Here is a 21210-nt window from a genome sequence, read left to right on the forward strand (position 1 = left end):
GGTGGCAGTGCTTTAAACCCCCAACCCTGTAGAAAGCAATGGAAGTTATGGACCGTAACAATCCTTAAGAGGCGCAGGTCTTAAAAAACCCCTGGTATCACCCTTGAAGCACAGCCTTCCAAAGTCAGGGGGGAAGAGGTCTGTTTAGACAAAGGAAAGGATCGGGGTGATTCTGTGCCCTGGGACCCACAGAACTACTTTAAAAATCCCAACCTGGGGTGGGGGGTCAAATAGTGAAGCCCCATAGCCCTGTAGCAACAGAAGGCACATTCTGAAGCACCCGAGCTGTTCGGTTCCATAAAAAATCCAGGAATTGTAAAATTAACAACAATAATGGGGGGGGGCACTCTATCCAAAGAGTTAAGAAGGAATGGGAAAGTGTTGAGTTATATATGGAAAAATATGGAAAGGAAAGTTAGTTAAAGATAAAAAATAAATAATTATCGCAAGGGGAAAAATAACATCATAAAGGGTAATAATATTAAATATAAAATAGACAACACAACAGAAAAAGCAAGTATATGACTAAATGAGATCGCACAGGAGTGAGGGAAGTGGGGAGAGAGGGAGGGGGGTAAGGAATGGAAGGAGACAATGGTTGGAGGAGGGTATAGGGGGATGAATTAAAGGAAAATTAAGACTGAGAAGCGCATGGTTTTTGTTTTTTAAAGATGCAAAGGCTTGCAATCAGCCAAAGTATAGAGCCCAACTTCCAAGAGACTGCGATCTACTTGCGGATTTATAAACTGGAGGTGATCTACCCCCGTTTTATTGGTGTTCAGGTCAGAGTTGTTTTTAGAGAGAGGAAATATCCCATTTTTGAGGTTAAAGTAAAAGTTCCTGACCTTTTTTTTATAATGAGGAAATGCTGCTAAAACTCTGTTCTTCATTCCACGAAGGGGAGAGGGGGCGGGGCCGGGTGCTCAAAGACAAAAGAAATGGAAAAGGAGATAGCGATCAACTCCAGCCTCGCATTCATGCAGCCGTCGGGAGAGGCAGGGGCTGCAGCCGAGTGCTGCTTCACAAACAAACGGGGGAAAGTGCTTAGAACCCAGAGAATCCAGCTGAAAAACACGAAGCAGCAACAGCAATTGCACACACACCATCCCAAGCCAGCACAGTAACCAAGTCCCAAAAGCAAGAAAGGACTCAGCAAACACTGCTGCGGCCGGCGTTGCTGCTGCTGACTCGGGGAGCTCAGTGATCTCTTCCGCACAGCGCCTATCACTATGGCTTATTTTCGGGGTACGGTTTATATTTCTCAAATGCTTAGAAATGCTGCTATGGCTTATTTTATGACTACGCCTTAAAAAGGGGGAAACACGGTACTTATCATGGATCTTCCATTCCTCCTTCTGAGACTGCTTAAATATTAATAGCAACTTGCTTATCGCCTAGTGGTTTAAATGGTGCTCTTTATAGCTCTCTTAATTAATTTGACCTGTGTTGCCTTTCGCTCTGTTATCTTGAATACATTGAAGCACAGCTGTGGGTGTTTTTTTTTACCCCCTTATGAATTACTTTGCCAACCCTTTCCTGAAGATTGCTCTCCATATGAAATAGAGTATGCACAAAATGGGGAAGATTTGCAGTTGCTGAATAAGAATTATGTAGCATTGTTTCATTTGGTCAGATCCAGGTACTGTTAGGCTGATATACAGGTGACATCTGTAATACCCTGGAGGCTGAGTATTGCCATGATATCTCGTAGCTGTCGCTTCTCGGCCTTTTGGCTAAGATCAAGTGCAACATCTTGTAGCCACTGATGGACTTAAGCGTAACTGCTGCCTCCAATGCTGTTTTTGCTGAGTTGTGACCTCTCAGGGGCACAAGTCTGGGCAGTGTTTATGGAGGTCCTGAGCTGCCCAGACGGCAAGAACCCACCCACCTGGTCTTTCTGATGTGGTCCAAAGGAAAGCAGAGCAATACATTTGACGCCATCTTGGCTGCAGGAGTTGCCAGAAGGAGGTTTACAAGGAGCCATCCAGCCATCTTAGGGAGGAATATAAGGTTTATATAAATGTAAGGTTTACTCCTTAGCATTTTCTTCCCCTGAAGATATCCCTCAAGTTTAGGACCAGAGTTTTCTTTCTCCAAGATGGGCTGCCTTCTTCAAGAAATTGTTTTAAATAATGTTGAAACTACTTCCTGTAGTAAGGGACGGGGGGGGCGCTGTGGGTTAAACCACTGAGCCTAGGGCTTGCCGATCAGAAGGTCGGCGGTTCGAATCCCCGCGATGGGGTGAGCTCCCATTGCTCTGTCCCAGCTCCTGCCCACCTAGCAGTTTGAAAGCACGTCAAAGTGCAAGTAGATAAATAGGTACTGCTCCGGCAAGAAGGTAAATGGTGTTTCCGTGCACTGCTCTGGTTCACCAGAAGCGGCTTAGTCATGCTGGCCACGTGACCCGGAAGCTGTACACAGGCTCCCTCGGTCTATAGAGTGAGATGAGCGCCGCAACCCCAGAGTGGTCCCTTTACCTTTACTTTTACTTCCTGTAGTGTCTGCCTACTAAACTAAGGATCCATACAGTACAACTCCAATAAATGTCTCCATTCCTGTTGATTCTGTTCCTGTTCATTCACACTATTATTTCTATGGTTTTGGGGTGTATGCTATTATCTCATGAAACAGTGAATACATAATTTGCCGGACCCACAATGAGCTTCAATGAGCTCTGATGGACCTATTAGTTTAAAATACTGGTACTTTTTTGCCAATCACCTTCGCAAACGATGGGAATGAAGAGAGAGCTTTAACTGTGACTGAAGCCGTTATGGATAGCTCCAGTTTGTTCCCCATTCCCTTTTGTTCATTTAAATCAAAACACTTCTACAATGCCTTGTGTGTGTGTGCTTTTTTAAAAAAAATTCAGAATTCACAAAAATATCAAAACAGATTCAATAAAATCGATATTAAAACAAAAGTACAGGAACCAGGAAAGTTTTACAAAGGCTAGATATCAATGACCAGAAATCCTTGGCCAAACATGTATGTTTTTAGCAAGTGTTGAAAACACACTGCAACTGGCAGTTTTTCATGGACTAAAGGTAATTTAGCAGTTTAAGAGAATTAACAGGACTGGAGGAATTATAAGAGGAGTGAAACTTACCAGTATAAATTTATATGAATCCAGCAGAGTAATGCTTGTTTTGGCAGACATCTGCTCCTTCCAGCAGTTCTGCACAAACTGGATTCAGCAATATTTAATATGTCACGGATCACATTGATCATATTGAGATGGATCTGTGTTCACTCTGCAGGCTGTGCTAACTTCTCAGAGGATGTTAGAACTCCATTCAATCATAGCAGATAAAACCAAAATGGCTTGTCAGAGAAACTTAATTCAGAGTTTTTCAGACTCTGACCTTGCTTCCAGATGACCTGTTTTTTTGACTATTCATCCTGATTTATTGCAAAAAGTTTGCAGGGAGTTTATGTGACATCTGCTGTTTTTTGAGCATTCATTCTGATCTATGCAACTTTGCATCAAGTGATTGGTATTCCATATGTTCCCCATCGCCTTCCTTGCTGCAAAAAATGGAGGGAGCAGGTTTGTTGCACAAGAGCACCAAAACAGTGCAAAATAGTGACAGTTTCAAGCACCTTAAGGATACAAGAACCATTTTCATATACCGTATGAGTTTTAAATCTTTCTGTTTGGTCGGCAATAATAGGGATGTAAACCTAAAGCAACTAGAATGTATGCTCAATTTCTCTTCAACGTCTGTCTTGCAGTAGCAACACATAGTACACCTGTTCAGTTGTGTCCTTTTGTTGTAAAACAGGTCTGCTGCTGTCACAACTCATTAGATTCTAAGGCTTGCTTAAAGATCAATAAATCCCCATTCAACTCATCTTTCTAATTTCTAAAAATGTCTCCCAAAGCAGTGCCTTTTTTTGCATGCATTTTAAAAACACACACACACATCTCACAATGCACCAAAATCTTTTTTAAAAAAAGATGGCTAGACAACTCATGTATTCTTTACTCTTTAATTCATTGCAGAGGCCATAAAGACAAGATATTTGTAGTGAAATGCAACCCCCACCATGCTGATAAACTGGTAACCGTTGGAATGAAACACATCAAATTCTGGCAACAAGCAGGTATTGTGTTGCATTAAGAATGTTTAATGGTTATTGCATTTGCATTTGTTTAAAAATGAATAAAAATTAGTTTAAAAGGAAAAGAATGTAAGTTATTTCTTCTCCTTGGGCCATTCCATGCTGTTCACAAGTCTGAGCCTTTCTCTTGACCTACCTCTGCTGGAAGTCATTCCTTTAGTCACACCCAGGATGTGAGCTGGTGTGCCCCTGCACAACAGATTCCCAGTTAAGTTTCTTTGATAGCCAAAGCAGTTTTTCAAACCACCACCATACTCAAGGGTTGTTGGCACTCGTTGCGTGAATTGGTGTCAACAGTGTTCAGGGCTCTCAGTTTTGTCAACTAAGGAGTATCTGAAAGTACCTTCGTAGGATGTAACGGGGCAGGAGCCATCATTAGGCCATTCTTCTCTCTGTGTGTGTGTGTCACACACACACACACACACAAAATTATAATAATGTGTGTTGCTCTGTCATCAAAATTCAGGTGGTGGTTTTACCTCCAAGCGTGGCATCTTTGGAAATATCGGGAAGCAGGAAACCATGATGAGTGTTTCGTATGGACGAATAGAGGACCTTGTTTTCTCTGGATCTGCCACAGGAGACATTTACATCTGGAAAGATATTTTGCTGCTTAAGACGGTGAAAGCTCATGATGGGCCTGTATTTGCCATGCATGCCTTAGATAAGGTATGTATGCCTTGCGCCACCACCAGATATTCTTTATTTGGCTTCGGAATTTCAAAACCATAGCCGCATACCGATCTCATTTCGTATACCTATCTCGTTTCAAGCCCACCCCATGTGCACACAAACAGACACAATTTCACATTGGCATCCTTGGTGTTTGGATGCCCAGGAATCATTTGCTGCACCTACAGCAGTGGTGCAGGTAGGAATTACTTGGCTGAATCAGATCAAAGATCTCTCAAGCCTTCTTTGTGGTAGGACAGTTGGTCCACTTCACATTCTTTGGATTAGACTTTATTCCCACAAATCTAACTGAAGGCCTCCTCTGAGTCTCAGACACCCTCGCTGCGGTCGGTGCTTGTGAGGTTGTGTGCCGCAGAAGTGGGAATGCGCATGTGAGAAATAGTACAATAATGTGCTCAGTACGTAAAGCAGCCTTCATTCTGTAGTCCAGTTGCATTGTGCGCACACCTTCTTCGTCTCTAATGTTAATGCATTAAGTATATATATATTTATATGAATTTTTGTGCAGGGCTTTGTGACAGGTGGGAAGGATGGAGTGGTGGCACTTTGGGATGACACGTTTGAGAGGTGCTTGAAGACATACGCCATTAAAAGAGCAGCATTGTCGCCTGGCTCCAAAGGTATAACCTCATACGTGAGTTTGGTGAGAGAGACGCCTTCCTGCAGAACCCCTCCCCAAAATCTAGGCAAATTGGGGAAAACCTAGGCAGTCTGCTTAAGCATCTTCCAGAGCCACCATCAGCTCTGTGTTGTTCTGCAAGTAGGGATCAGGGAGCAATTCTGTTTAATTCCCATTTAAAGATTATTCAGCCTAATTTCCACATTCCAAAACAATATGTGAACCAAAGCTAATAATAATAAATAATAATAATAATAATAATAATAATAATATCTCCCCAACCAAAGCCAGGCTCAGAGTGGCTAATATCATATAAATAAAATGATATGCATAATACAAGCGATCAGTCAATTAAGATACACCCCACAATTAATTCCAACAATTAAGATGAAAACTGGACAAGTGGCAACCTTCAGGTTAAAACTGGAAATGGTTAATACTCACCAAGACCAACTGTTTCCACTGATATGTTCCCACCTATGAGTGGGCTGGGAACCTCCTTCGTGCTTATTCTTATACAAAGAGAAAATGAGTCAGGCTGAACCCTGACCAAAGGCACAGTAGTCATCTCTTCAAAAAATCCACATTCTTATGAACGTTCCTTCTCTCTAATCTAATCTTCAGGGTTGCTGTTGGAAGATAACCCATCCATTCGTGCCATCACCTTAGGACATGGGCATATACTGGTGGGAACAAAAAATGGGGAGATTCTTGAAATTGATAAAAGCGGCCCCATGACTCTGCTTGTGCAGGTACTATGACTTCCCGCATTTCTACACTTGCTTACTTTCATGTGATCTTTGTTTTGGATTGCTAATTAATCTCTATCTACCTCTCTCTCTTTTCCTTTACGGTTAGATTGCTTTGGCTCTTGGTGTGCAGATCAGTTTGTTTTCAGAGCTTATAAGTTGCAAAGTAAAATGTCCCTCAACGTTCCTTTGTTTCGGTGTTGCATGTGTTGTTGGCTGCTCAGGTTTTAATCACAAAAAAATGTGAGAAATATATGGTACCAGCAATAGGAAAGAGGAAGAGGAAGAAATGGGAAGAGGAAAAAATGGGAGAAGAATGATTATGAATAAAATAGCAAGCTTCGTGCCCTTTTGAATGGGTGGGGTTTTGTGATTTTGAGAAAAAGGATGGTTGCCTTTTTTGTTGCATTTGGAATCAATATGAAACAAATGAGGCAGTAAATATGAACGCACCTAGTATGGTTTAAATCAACTAGATTAATATTGTTTATTATAGAACTGGAAAATCAACTACAAGAAGCAAGGCAAAACAGAAACAAAAGCAACCCATCAGAATACACAGTTGTTTTGTGCTTCTCAAGTAGGAATGTGGGGAAAATTTCAATTCAGCACACTTAAAACCAAACCTACTTGATTTTCACTTTCCAAAACTCCTGGAATGCATTCTGTTTGAAAACCAAGGTACACTGTATAGAGAACACTCCAGGATGTGTGGCAGAGCACTTCCTGACCATGTGGCTAGGTTCAGGCAGAAATGTCCTAAAGGGTTTATGAAATTATTAATCCCTCCACCAGTACACAGCTGAGAAAGGAGGAGAATAAATGGGAATTACAGGGACCCTCATTGCCAGAGGATGAGTAAGCAACACAGTAAAAACAACAACCCACAACGCTCTTTCGAAAGCAATTCTAGCTTGAAATTGAAGCATAAATGTACATGATTTTCTTTTGTAAACCACTCTTTTTCTGTATAAACAGGGGCATATGGAAGGGGAGGTCTGGGGTCTGGCAGCGCATCCCCTCCTACCTATCTGTGCAACAGTGAGCGATGATAAAACTCTGAGGATCTGGGAACTTTCCTCTCAACACCGTATGCTGGCTGTGAGAAAGCTTAAGAAAGGTAACCTCCCTTTAGTCCTATATATGCTATCAATACAGCACCTTTTTACTATCCTCATTTGGGTCATGCCCTACACCACACCCAGCCTTGCACCTCACACCTGGAGCAGCCACTTTTAGAAACTGCTCAGTTTTACAGCTGTTCACATGTATAGTTGTGGTCCTTCTGGGTAGTTTGTCCACCATTGGTTGCCCCCCTCACTCAACTCTCACCTGTGACTCCTAGAAGCTGTCAGCGTGCGATAGCGGCCACACCCCGGGAACAGCTTTGAATGACCTGCTAAACCAGGTGAGGGTTTAGCCGATGGATCTCAAATTTTCCGTGAGCTAGGGACTTCCCTTGTATGCAAAGACAGACTCTTTCTGGCGGATTGAGCAGACAAGTGTGGGTCCAGTGGTTAAGAGGACAGTTTCTGCACATGCTGTAGATGGAAATTAGAGGGGCAGATGGAGCACATCAACCTGGGAAGGTAGCTCATCTAAGAGAAGGCAAACTCTAATCCTAGACTTCCACTGTCTTGTGGGGTGTATTTGAGAGAAAACCTTAAAACAGGCATCCCCAAACTTCGGCCCTCCAGATGTTTTGGACTACAGTTCCCATCATCCCTGACCACTGGTCCTCTTAGCTAGGGATCATGGGAGTTGTAGACCAAAACATCTGGAGGGCCGCAGTTTGGGGATGCCTGCCTTAAAACATATTCAGAGTGGAGTCTCTAAGATGGTTGGATGGCGACTCGTACACCTAATTCCAGCAACTCCTGCAGCCAAGCTGGTGCAAAACATATTGTTCTGCTTTCCTTTGGACCACATCAGCGAGGCTGAGCAGGAGGTCTTGTTGTCTGGGCAGCCCAGGACCTCCATACATACTGCCCAGGCCTGCACCCCAAGGGGTCCACTTCGGTGCTGCTAGGGCAGCAGTTTGATTTCACCCCTGGCAGTTTACTCCATTGTCTCGCGAGTCAGATGGATGCCAACAACATGCATGGTTATTAGGGACACAGGAAGCTTTCCGAAACTGCGTCAAACTTTTGCTCCATCTAGCTCAGTATTGTCTACACTGACTGGCGGCAGCTCTCCAGGTTTTCAGGCAGCCCTGCCTAGAGTTGTCAAGGATTGAACCTGAGAACTTTTGCATGGAAAGCAAAGGCTCTGCCACTGAGCTGCAGCCCTTGCCCTAAGACACTGGCTAATTCTAAGAGGGTGATTAATCTGCATTGACTGCTACCTTCCTTGGCATCGAAGCTCTAAACAGAAACTCTCTCTAAATGTCTTTTTTTCCAGGAGGGCGGTGCTGTGCCTTCTCCCCCGATGGGAAAGCCTTGGCTGTCGGGCTGAACGATGGGAGTTTTCTGGTAGTGAATGCTGATACTGTAGAAGATATGCTTTCCTTCCATCACAGAAAGGAAATGATCTCTGACATCAAATTTTCCCGAGGTGCAGAAGAAATGACTTCTTAATAAAAGGCTTTTACCATGCAATGTTACAAAATGCCGAGTTTAGCCAATAGTTTTTCTCTTTGGGTTTGCATAAACATTTGGAAACCAAAACTGCACCAACCTTGTCTAAGAGAGGCGTAGCAGCAGACTTCAGGGGACCCCAAGATTTGCAGAAATGCAAAAAAATCTTTAGGGGGAAATCCTAATGAGAACTGACTGACTGGAGGCAACCTAAAGCCCGTGGGCCGGATGCAGCCCAATCGCCTTCTCAATCCGGCCCGTGGAATCAGCATGTTTTTACATGAGTAGGATAGGATGTCTCCTTTTATTTAAAATGCATCTCTGGGTTATTTGTGGGACCTGCCTGGTGTTTTTACATGAGTAGAATGTGTGCTTTTATTTAAAATGTAACTCTGGGTTATTTGTGGGGCATAGGAATTTGTTCATTTCCCCCCCCCCAAAAAAAATATATAGTCTGGTCCACTACATGGTCTGAGGGAGGGTGGACCAGCCCACGGCTGAAAAAGGTTGCTGACCCCTGTAACAATACATGCACACGCATAATGTTGCAAGGAAGCTGCTGTCAGCATGAAGTGAAACTTACATGTGAAAGAATCCGGTGCAGTGGGTGGGAAGGGTATATGAATTATTATTATTTACAATTCATTACATTTGTATACTGCCCTTCATCCATAGATCGCAGGGTGGTTCGCAGCATAAAAATACAAAATGGAAACGAATTGAGTAGCACTGCATTGCCTTTACCATGTTCTTTCCTTTTGCTTGCTACTTTTCCATTACACTGGTATCTTGGTTCTCAAACTTAGTCCATTCCGGGAGTCCGTTTGACCAGGACCGGCTCTAGGTAGACCCCTGGTGACGTGGTGAGGTAGGGCGCCGTGCGGCGAAGCCGCGCGGAAACCATGCTGCGCCGTGCGAGGGCGGGGGCGCCGGAGCGATCTCCGCCCCTCAGCGCCAAGGTGGCCGACCTGCTCGAGACTGCCCTGCGTTTGACTCCCAAAACCGTTTGACAACCAAGGCACGGCTTCTGATTGGCTGCAGGAGCTTCCTGCACTCAAGCAGAAGCTGCGCCGGACGTTTGACTTCCGAAAAACGTTCGCAAACCGGAACACTTACTTCGGGGTTTGTGGCGTTCAGGAGCCAATTTGCCTGGCAATCTAGCCGTTTGAGAACCAAGGTACCACTGTATTTTATAACTCAGCACCATTCCCCCATGCTTCTGCAATGGAAATAAAAAGAAAACCACAGCGAATGCTATAATTTACTTGGGATTCTTTCTTTTACAGATGCAGGGAAATATCTGGCAGTGGCTTCCCATGATAATTTTGTAGATATTTACAATGTGCTTACCAGCAAAAGAGTTGGCATCTGCAAAGGGGCATCCAGCTATGTCACGCACATTGACTGGGATTCAAGAGGTAAAAACCTTGAATATGTGTCCAGCCTGGTCTCCAGTGAAACAGATTTCATAGTTCTTTTTGACGTGCTGCAAAACATGTGGCTCCTGCTTGCCCAGTGATGAAACAAAAATATATCCAGACAATCTCAAATTTATATTACATATTTCGACGTGAGCCAAATGCATTTTGACACCAAGGCCTAAAATAACATTTAAAACAAACAAAAATATGACCATTGGGTAAAACACTTCAGATGAGGGAGGTGAAACAGTTACTTCAAATCTCCATCTTAAGCAGCTAAATCATTATTATTCATCAATGCAAGCTTTCCCTCGCCAATTAACACCACCTACAGACTCGGTGTGTATGTTATATGGACTGGGCACAATTCAGCTAGTGGTGTCAATGGAAATGATAATGGAGAACTGCTGTCGGAATGTGGGCGGAGTTTTTTTTGGTGACCTCACAGCAGGGCAGCCAATCAGCACCTTGTGCACTTGACTTCTGCTACAAACTTGTAGGGCAGTTTCTCCCCAAAGTTCTACTCTGAAAACGAATGGTATATTTAGATGGAATGCTTTGAGAAAGCTTTCTGGGCCTCTCCGCTCCTAAAATCTTACACCTGTCCTCACTATTAGTGTAATCCAGAGATAATCACCCCCTTGATTAAGACTACAGTTATTTTTTGCAAGTGCTGAATAACTAGGTTTTCATAAAGGGAATTTACCCTTCTGTGTCAAACCGTATCTTAATTTAATAATGAGAGAGCCTTGTCATAATATCCTCTTTCTTTTTGATCAAGGGAAGCTATTGCAAGTCAATTCTGGTGCCAAAGAACAATTCTTTTTTGAAGCTCCGAGAGGAAAGAGGCATGTTATAAGATCCACCGAGGTAGGAATGAAAGGGATGGTGGAATATGTCACAAATTGAACTTTCAAGGTTTTATATATTATTGTTGTTGTTGTTTCCTTGCTCTCCAATAGAATAAGAGCATAGCCTACAGCTCGGTTTCCAGAGTTTCCTATTTGCCTTCACCAAAGCTAGTTTGTGATCAGCCTGGTCCTCTGAGCTGTCTTATCCTAGCATTCCCCAACCTAGTGCCCTCCAGAAGGTTTCTACTACAACTCCCAGCAGTGCCACCTGAATTTGGTTTTTGCCAATTTTCTTGTGAACTGACCGGATCTGTAAAGCCTAGACTAATGTGTGAAATGAAAGGAATGCAACTATCCTTCAGATTTCACACTTCTCTGGATTTTACATTGCAGTTCTTGTCACAAAAACATACCCAAATTTGTATTTTTTTGGGGGGGGGCATAACTTTTGAAATGTGTATATTGTGAGACGATACTTTAGAAATCAAATATTTTTGAGGAAATGCCTAGGGAGAAACAGCGATTCAAACAAAACTTGGTGAACTTGATCCAGTAATGCAGTGAGAAACTTCTTTGTGAAATGACCCTTTCCCCAAATTGTATTCCTCTGAATTATTTTGCTGATTCTTTGTTTACTTGAGAGTAAGTCTGACTTCACTCAGTGGGAAATATTTCTCAGTAGGCTAGTATGGGTGTGCACTTTCAGACAACCTGTTTATTATTATTATTATTATTATTATTATTATTATTATTATTATTATTATTTGTTGTTGTTGTTGTTGTTGTTGTTGTTGTTGTTGTTGTTATAATATTTTTATGACATTCATTGTGATTGGTTTGCCCAAAATTGATAGGGAGATTAGATGAGATTGACAATTTGTTGAGTATTTGTTTGTGGGGAGGTTAGACAATGCTGTATCAAGCAATTATCACCCCATACTTTCCGGGGCATTTCCCCATCAGTTTCCTTATTGCAAAAAGTCCAGCTTGGAGAGGAAATGGGTTTGTTGCACAAGAGCTCCAAATCAACAATCCCGCATCCTGAATTGGAATCCCATCAGAAAATAGCCTGGAAGCATCTACAACATCTGGTTCTTTCCTCCATCTCCCATATCCCATAAAATTGAATTTTAACATTGTATTTAATCTGCGTTTTAATTGAATTGTTTCTTTAATGCTTGCTTTGATATTCTTGTTGTTAGCCGCCCTGAGCCCGGTCTTGACTGGGAAGGGCGAGGTATAAATAAAATTATTATTATTATTATTATTATTACATGTGTTTTAAACCTTTGGTTCTGCTTTGGAATAAAGAATCTTTGGGTTTCTTGCAAGACATTGTTTTTAAGAAAAGAAATCCGGACGTGAGCTTAGTGGTTCAAGTTTTAAAAATAGGGTTGCATGGAACAGCACACAGTGATTTGGTGTTTTTAATGAGCCTGCTGCAATCACTGCCCTTTATTTGAGGCACATTTAACTGCACTACATCTTTCGAACAAAATGAGCAGCTGGAGGAACAATTCGCCCACTCTGTAAAAGTGTATGCTGCAAGAATGAATTCCCTAGAGGATGTGAGCTGCACTTACATTTATGGATTCCTAGATAGATAGATAGATCTATATATACATTCTCTCTCTCTCTCTCTCTCTCTCCCTCTCTCTCTCTCTCTCTCTCTCTCCCTTTTCAGATTGAGAAGATCGAGTGGGACACATGGACTTGTGTCCTTGGTCCTACCTGCGAAGGGATTTGGCCGATGCCCAGCGACGTCACCGTTATCAACGCAGCTTCTCTTACCAAAGATCGCACGCTCTTAGCTACAGGGGATGATTTTGGGTTCGTAAAGCTCTTCAGATACCCGGTCAAGGTAATGTACAATACAGCTCAGGTTTTGACATCTTTACACATGTTCCAAAAGCATGCTGGCCAGTGGAGGCATCATGCGTTTTAAGGGAAGATGGGAAATAAGCAGAAGGAATCCTCTTGGTTTCTTGCAGGGTCAGCATGCTAAGTTCAAGAAGTACGTGGGGCACAGCGCCCATGTGACTAATGCCCGCTGGTTACACAATGACTCTGTGCTTCTGACAGTGGGGGGAGCCGACACTGCTCTGATGATCTGGACTCGAGAATTTGTGGGCACCCAAGAAAGCAAACTAGTGGACAGTGAGGAGTCAGATACGGATGCCGAAGAGGATGGAGGTGACGTTGCCTATGTTTTTTTTTTATTTGTTACACTTCCAAACTTCACTACATGCAGTTGAGACATAGCTGCCAAGTTTTCCCTTTTCTCGCGAGGAAGCCTATTCAGCATAAGGGAATTTCCCTTAAAAAAAAGGGAGAACTTGGCAGCTATGAGTTGAGACCAGATCCATGGGCTTTTTGTTCACTTAAAGACTCATTCTACACATTATGCAGGAAGAGGAGGTGGTGGCATATAAACTGAGCCTTCTTAGGTGAGGAAAGGGATGCCATATTTTTGAAAGCTTCCCCATGGAAATAAAAAACCTCTTTGTGTAATAAGCTACCATATCAGGGCGAGGGGTGTATGTCACCTTTCTGCTAGTTTACTACTTGCAGGAAGGTTTCCCCCACCCTCCCCATTTGGAGCAGCAGTTAAAGCTATGCTGGCCCAGCCCTGCATTCTAAAATGGCACAGCCCAGAATTCTCCCAGCTCATCCTGGGTTGTGTGTAAATGGGTACGAGACAAGAAGGAGGTGATCAGCCAGTGCTGTGTTACCAAGTTTGCTAAATAAGTTAATCAGAGAGGACCTTGGACCACCCTGATATTTACAAGTTTCAAACTGTCATGTCATTGGCCATGGGCACCCTGTTTTGTTTTGTTTTTCCTTAGATGATGAGGAAGCATGCTTTGTGCTTCATGAACCATGTGCAGCACATTTAATTTCTATGCTATGGTATTGCAAACACCTAAACAAGTGCCGTGTTCCATTTTGCACCCATCAAAGGTTATGACAGTGATGTTGCAAGAGAAAAGGCGATTGACTACACCACGAAGATCTATGCCGTGAGCATCCGAGAGATGGAAGGCACAAAACCGCACCAGCAGCTGAAGGAGGTTTCCGTGGAGGAAAGGTATGGCCAATGGGGAGGCACTCAGTTAATTTTCTTCATTGTTCCATCGAAGGGGCTGCTGTTCCACACAGCTCCAAAACCTACATTGAAACATCCACATTACTCTGCAAACTAAGGCACTTCCTCTTTGCAATGAAACATGTTTATTTCAAGGCGTTATAGTGCAACCATCCATTTTTAACAAGTTCATCTGTGTATAGTTTAAAGTTCACTGTGGGTGCTGAGACGTATTGCATTTTTAAATCTACAGCTGTCATCTCCCTTATTTGGATGCTGCCATATCTCCCAATGCTAAATTCCAGCTTTTCTACGTATTGTGCTGAAATAATGTATTCCAGGTACCACCAAGCTGTATTGTCCATATAATTGGGGATACCATGTATTTCTTTCAAACGGAAGTAGAAAAGAAAAAACCTTTCCCCATGGTTCTGGGTTTGCATTTGGGGTAGTATTTTTTTCTTTTATCTAAAAAAAAACTTTCAGCGGTTATTGCATATCTTTTCATCAACTCGCGAAGTTTCTGGTTCTCCCTTAGTGTGGCTGCCAGAGTTTCGCCTGGAAACTTTGTCTATTATTTTAATAGCTTGGGGAAATCAAGACACTATTCAGGAGATAAGCCTCCACTCTAGAAGCCCTTTCTCCCACCTTCCTTTCTCCACAATCTGTGCAGCAGAACAGGAGCCGATGGTTTGAAGGATAAAATGAACTATAGAAATAATGCATATAAAAATAGCATGGAGCTGATAAAACAAAAGTTGCTGTCTCTGGGTCAGGAGCTGGCCATATTATCTGCTAGGTCCAATTCTTACATTATCTTTTTTTAAAAAAAACCACACATTTTTTATTAGTTTTCCAATATACCCCCAATAGTAGCCAAATTATAACAATAACAATTAATTCCCAAATTATACAATTATCAAAATGCCGATCGACTTCCAATTAATGCATTTTAGTTAACGTGGCTCCGCAGGTGGTGGTTTGGGTGTGTTTCCGATCTTATATCATTGTGTTCCATAATCTTAATTAATGTCAGTTACATTTCCGTTGTAATACCGTGTTTCCCCCTTTTTAATACGTAGTCATAAAGTAAGCCATGGTAGGATTTTAAAGTATTTGCGAAATATAAAACATACCCCGAAAATAAGACATACCTTGTTGCTCTCCTTTAGAGCCTCAGAGAGGCTTGAGACCAGGTGGGAGGGGGTGCATGAATTGAGCGCGTCGCCAGGCGAGCCGCGCTAGGAGGACTTCCCCCCCGCTCTTCTCAGGACTTTTTTCCACTCTGGCCGAGCGCCTGAACGGGGAAACCCCTTGGCGTCGGGAGCGCTGCTGGCCCCTTCTGTGCTGCCGGAGCGTCATGGGCTGCATGGCCCAAGGCTGAGCGGGCCCTTCCACGCTGCCGGGGTGACGGACGGCGGCGGGAGCGCTGCTGGGCCCCTTCCGCGCCGCTAGAGCGTCATGGGCTGCATGGCCCGAGGCAGAGCGGCGGCGGGAGGCCTGCAAGCCCTTCCGTGCCACCGGGGCGACAGAACATCGTGGGCTGCATGGCCCACCGGGGCAATGAACGGCGGCGGGAGCGCTGCTGGCCCCTTTCGCGCCGCGGGTGAGTTGGCGGCTGATTGAAAGGCGGCCTTGCCAATGCATGGAGGGAGAAGGGCGGCGAGGAGCAAGCGAGGGAGCCCCCACCCCACCCCGCCCGCTAATGGAAACAGTGGGGAGGCAGGAGCACCTCAGGGAGCGCTGCCGTGGTGCTGCCGCTGCCACTTTGCCCAAGAAACACGCGGGGGTGCTCGGTGGGCGGGCCACGCCGAACTCGCCCCGTTCCCTCTGGAGTCAGGGTGCCACCGCCACCGCCTCCTCCTGCGGCAATACTGCGGGACTTCAGCGTAAAAGCACGTTTCCTCAGAGATGTCGCGCATGGGGGGCTGGCTGGCTACTCGACCTCCTGAGTTTAAAGGCACAGAGGATTCCCGAAGGGGGTCCCCGCACGTACCCTCGCCTTGCCCGCCTCTGCACGCGTTCAAGCGGGAAAGGAAGTTTGACTCCTTGAGCTGCCGCCCCTTATGAATGTGTGTTTCGGTGGTGTGGACAAGGTGTGGATACGGGTCTCGTTTCCCCCTCACGGACCGGGATTACACAGGCATCTTTCCGACGACCTACTTGCCATTCACCCCGGAGCCTTTCGCGTCTCTCTCATCTCTCCCTCCCCCCACTCTCCCGCCTCCATTTTGCGCCCCTCGGCTCCCATGTTAGCGATGGGATGGATGGCAGCACCCCGAGCCAGTAAGGTACCGTACCGTAATAAAAACCTAATAAAAAATTAAGACATCCCCTGAAAATAAGACACCTTGTGTTTTTTGAGGGGAAAAAAGTTATAAGACGGTGTCTTAAAAAAGGGGAAACACGGTAAGAATCCCTTAGTCAACAGCTACATAATTAATGATTCCATTTGTGTTGTTATAATACATAAATTTATAAAACTTCAGGTGAGGTACTCAAACTTTTATCTTTATTCTGCCCTGTGTGTGAAAACTCTTATGTCCATGGAGATTACTTCTGTCCACATATGGTGTTGTCTCTGTTACTTCCCAGCTGTTGTTCTCTCCCATTGTAGCTTCAGGCGGAACTGAATCTCGAAGTTTCTCAGAGGTCTTATCTCTCCATCCCTTGCTTCAATGTCTCAGAACAGGCGACAGTCTGCTAGAAACCATTCTGTCTCACTAATAAAACATGTCACAGATCTTTGCCATTTCCCCCTCAGCCTAGGAAAAGGTGGGCAGTTTTTGAACCCGCTGGAGATTTAATACTCCTTTCCAACACCCAGAATCTCTGCAGTGTTCTTATCACAGCCCCCAAATTCTTTTCCTTCCAGCTAGAGATTTATGACCCAATTAAACTTTATTTTAGATTACGTTCCATCAGTAGCACAACTGCATCTCAGTCTCTTTTTCCTTGTCTGTTGTTTTTAAGCAGAGGTGAGGGGAATTACTCTGTCTTTCCAACACAATCATACTTGAGCTTCCCCTCCCCCTCCTTTCTTCATTTCAGATCACACACAGTTTCCATCTTTGCTTGTTAGTATCAATTATTACTCCAACGTCCCTTCCTCACTTGTAAATATCTTTTTGTCTTGCATTCTGGGGAGGGTTGCCAAATCATAAATATATAAAAGAAACTTAGAATAAACAAACCATGTGCTTCCCTCTCCCCAACTGGCTCTGACACTGAAGAAAATATTTTCTCAATTCAAACCTTTGATCCATGTAGCAGTATGTTGTTGCAGCCCTTTTCCATCATATGCCGGTACTTTAAAGACAATTAAAAATCCAATTAAACAGAGAACCTCTGCTTCTTAATGGCGGCGTAGGAGGGTTTTCACCAGGCAAAGTGCTTTTGCACTCAGCGCCTCCCTGCCTCCTGCATTCCATGCTGGAGTGAGAGTCAGGTACTGAGATGAACTGTAAGTGAAGCCCACCCCCCACCCCCATCTCTCGGGGGAATTTGCAAGGTTAATTTGCCCTCTGTCATCCTTGTTTTTCATTCGCCGACGATCCCCCGCTGTCAGTAGGGCTGCCTTCATTAAAGCAGGCATTGTGACCGGAAGCCCAATTCTTACATTATCCAAGAGGCATGGGTACTGATTGCATCCTCAAACAGTGACTGTACCTCATCAGTTTCACATAAGGATGGCATTTATTCAAGGGAGGCATGACGTCCTGCCGCCGCCTCAACCTCCCTTACCTGGGTTGCACAGCAGCAATGGTAGGCTCCGGCAATTTTGGCAAGATCTCAGAAAATTTTGGCAAAATTTCACTGGAAGCACTGTTGCTGACGCCACATCTCCACTGGTGGTGGAGGTGGCAGGGTGCCTGCGAAGGTGCTAGTACCTCTTGGGCTTCTGCCACCTGAGGCAGCTTCCTCCCCCTGCCTCATGAGTGGGCTGGCTCTGCATGTTATCTATTGCTGCCACCATGTGAAAGCCTTGTCAGCGAGCAAGACCACATTTCAAGCCTAACCTTGAAATTCCTCTCCATATGAGACTAAATGTGTTGGGAGACCAATGTCTAAAAGAACTGCCTCTGGATTTTCTCGTTCCCTCTCCATTTCGGAGTATCCCTGGTATGAGAAAATTAGGATTGAGGGAGGGGAAAGAGTGAGAAGGCTGTGATTTGGAGGAGAAAGTCATATATGCAATGGAGAATTAATGGGAGGTACAGGAAGATTGTTGTCCACATTAAACAACAGTATGGATGTGAGTGGATTTTTCTTTCAGATTCTGTGGAAGGTTTTTTTAAAATAAAAATAAAAATCTTAGGGTATTTACTTGATGCAAAATCAGTACCTTCATGCTGTTGAAAGGTAGTGATATGGGCAAAAACCTGCCCTTATTCCCTTATTGGGTTCTCCATCAGTTGGAGAATATAACAGAGGCCAACCAGAGAAGTTTGAGAAGCAAAGCCTTTATTTTCGCTGTTGCAACAGGGTCCTTCCCCTCATGCAGGAGAACAAGGAAGGAACCCCAAACAAAGGTGTCCTGCCCTTAAAAAGAAATTTGAAATTGGTTTCAGCCCACCCCCCAGAAGCATCACCCATACATCACAGAAGGGGTGTAGCCCAAGACCGCCCTCCCTAGATTCATCATAGGTACATCATGAAAGGGGAGGTCTGGTGGCAGTAATCTGAGCATCCTGGACCCTGCCCCCTGCCCCCAAAACCTAATCAACAAAAAAGAGAGATATTTACATTTCCCTGTTTCCCAGCCAAGTTAATCACACCCTTTTGTCTGGCACTCAGGTATCAGGATGCCAGGGATTATCACTTTAATTCCTGAGACAATGAGAAGGTTCCCCCCACCCCCCTTCTTCCTTGCAGAGGAACACCTGGTCAGAGAGAGAGAGTCAAAATGGTGTCAGTCAGGCCTGTCTTCCTGTGCTGCCTCAGACATGTTTCTGTACATTCATGTACATGTTTTATGAACAATTATATATATATATATATATATATATATATATATATATGACCTCAAAATTCTTATAACAGTAGCCTTTTAATTATTGTTTGAACATGAGAGGAGGGCAAAGCAACAACAGGGTCTGTGGGAAGCAAAACCAGGCTCAGAAAACAACGAGCCAAAATAATAGGTTTAGCAGAACGTTTTGGGTGCTGCTGTTTGTCACTCCAGTGCTGCTAAGCAGCTGTAAACTGCTTTTGTGTTGAATAAGCGGGGCTTAGAGTTGTTTTGCTTAGCTGGAACAGCACAAAGGACTCAGAGTTTACTCGTGGATCTAGCTGGCACTGTTTCTCCAAGGCTGCAAGAGGCCTCCGCTCTCTGCATTGTTATTTACTGCCTGTGATGTGTGCAGAGCAGTCACTGCTACTCCTTGAATACAGGATACATGCAATTCCTCTGTCCTCTCCTTCACTTTGGCACCTTCCTTGCCAGCAAAAGGCAGCGTTAATATGCTGTGGCAGATCTCCATGGAAACACTATCAGCTGGCTCAGGAGGCCCTCTGGTGTAGTCACAACATGCTGCTGCTGCTCCCTGTGAGCAACATGGAAATGGGCAGGTGGAAGAAGGTCTTGCCTGATGAAGTCTCTCCCCTCACAGTCTCCCCTCCATAGCTCTGACTTCTCCAAACTGCACCACCCATCCAGACTTGCCCATAAAGCCCACATTTTATGTCGGCAGCTTGTCCCCCTGCCAGTCCGTACCTGACCAGATTCTTCTTTCAAATGGCTCAGACTTTCCTTCACCTTCCAAGGATACCTGCATGGTGTTGCCTCTCCCTCTCCTTGGGTTCCTCTTAATCCACCTGTTGTATGAGATACCTTCGCCATAACCCCTTGGCTCCCCGCCCACAAATGAAAGAAACAGATTGGATCTTTAGGGAACAAACAAGCAGATTGAGTTATGGTGAATCTGTTTGCACAAGGACTTCCAGTTGTGCAATGGAACTTGTCCTCTTTCTCCTCCCTCTTTATGCCCCCCTCAATTTGTTCTAGTGTTTTCTCCAGCCCACTGGAGCAGATTTGCAAGGGGTGGTGGTGGTGGCAGGGGTACAGGGAGAAGAGACGGGAAGGAAGTTCCATTGCACAACGGATATTCCTTGCAGAAATGGGATGACTTCATTGGATGCAACCCACTGTTACAATATGTTATGTGGCCACGCTGAGAACTCAGGTCTTGGTTGTTTTGTTTTGAAACATCCTTACTTGCAGGTGGTGTTGGAATCAAAGCATCGGGCCCTTTCAAGCATCGCTCCTTCTAATTGCAAACTTGGGTGGTGAGTGCCCACAGGAGTTGAACCTGAATGGGACCACTAAGTAGTGAGAAGAATTTGGGATTTGTAGAGTTATGAAAAATCATTTTTAGATAAAAAACAACCTAAAGGACAATAAAATAAAATATATATCTCCAGATGGCCCAATAACGACTGTGTATGCTTAGTAGACAGCGTGTTGGGTGTGGAAAATAAAAATGGAAAGCAGGGTTGCTCTGCTTTGAGCTCTTTGCATCTTACAGTAATCCAGGAGAAGGATATGGTTGCTGGCTAGTTGGCTGGCAGCAGGAGTGCTCCTGTTAGGCGTCACGATACACGGCAATATTTTGTTCCAGGTCTCGCTTGTCTTACACTTGTTGGTACAGTGCGTTCTGTGTCCTGGAAATGTCAGCACATCCTAAACTGAAAAGTGTCTTAATCCATTTTCAGAGCCCTTTGCCATGTTCACGCAACATGGCAAGCCGAACTACGGCTTACTGGGATTGCTCAAATGGGTGGACTCCCCAAGACGCATTTGTAGCTGTTTTACTCCCCCCTGTTTTGTTTTTTAAAAGCTCCTGAGTCACACTGAGGTGAGCCAAAGTTTGACCTGGTATGTGACCTGAACCTGGAATCATGGCTATACTTAGTCCTTGAGAACCACGAGTTGCAGCTAACATTTTTTGCTTGGCTTACCATGCTGTGTGAACCAAGTCAGTGAGACACAGTTAATTTAATTGAAGCCACTCGTGTATTTTCAAGAAGTCTACTGGAAACTGCTAAGAATTACTTTTTAAAAACATTTGTATCCCATCACTCTTCAAATA

The 21210-nt window shown here is 44.2% G+C and overlaps 1 protein-coding gene across 2 annotated transcripts in view; it reads left to right on the forward strand.

Moving 5' to 3' along the window:
• Positions 1 to 21210, forward strand: part of EML6 (EMAP like 6) — a 165604-nt gene that overhangs the window by 103335 nt on the left and 41059 nt on the right. For both annotated transcript variants that reach the window (XM_088667421.1, XM_060273134.2), the window contains 11 exons: positions 4007 to 4107; positions 4592 to 4794; positions 5327 to 5438; positions 6062 to 6189; positions 7165 to 7306; positions 8587 to 8739; positions 10049 to 10180; positions 10965 to 11053; positions 12719 to 12895; positions 13026 to 13227; positions 13996 to 14122. In XM_088667421.1, the coding sequence (XP_088523547.1) occupies positions 4007 to 4107; positions 4592 to 4794; positions 5327 to 5438; positions 6062 to 6189; positions 7165 to 7306; positions 8587 to 8739; positions 10049 to 10180; positions 10965 to 11053; positions 12719 to 12895; positions 13026 to 13227; positions 13996 to 14122 (1566 nt within the window). The remainder of the gene's footprint in view (positions 1 to 4006; positions 4108 to 4591; positions 4795 to 5326; positions 5439 to 6061; positions 6190 to 7164; positions 7307 to 8586; positions 8740 to 10048; positions 10181 to 10964; positions 11054 to 12718; positions 12896 to 13025; positions 13228 to 13995; positions 14123 to 21210) is intronic.

This window comes from Zootoca vivipara, chromosome 3, assembly GCF_965207765.1.
Source record: "Zootoca vivipara chromosome 3, rZooViv2.hap1.1, whole genome shotgun sequence".
Taxonomy (NCBI): Eukaryota; Metazoa; Chordata; class Lepidosauria; order Squamata; family Lacertidae; genus Zootoca; species Zootoca vivipara.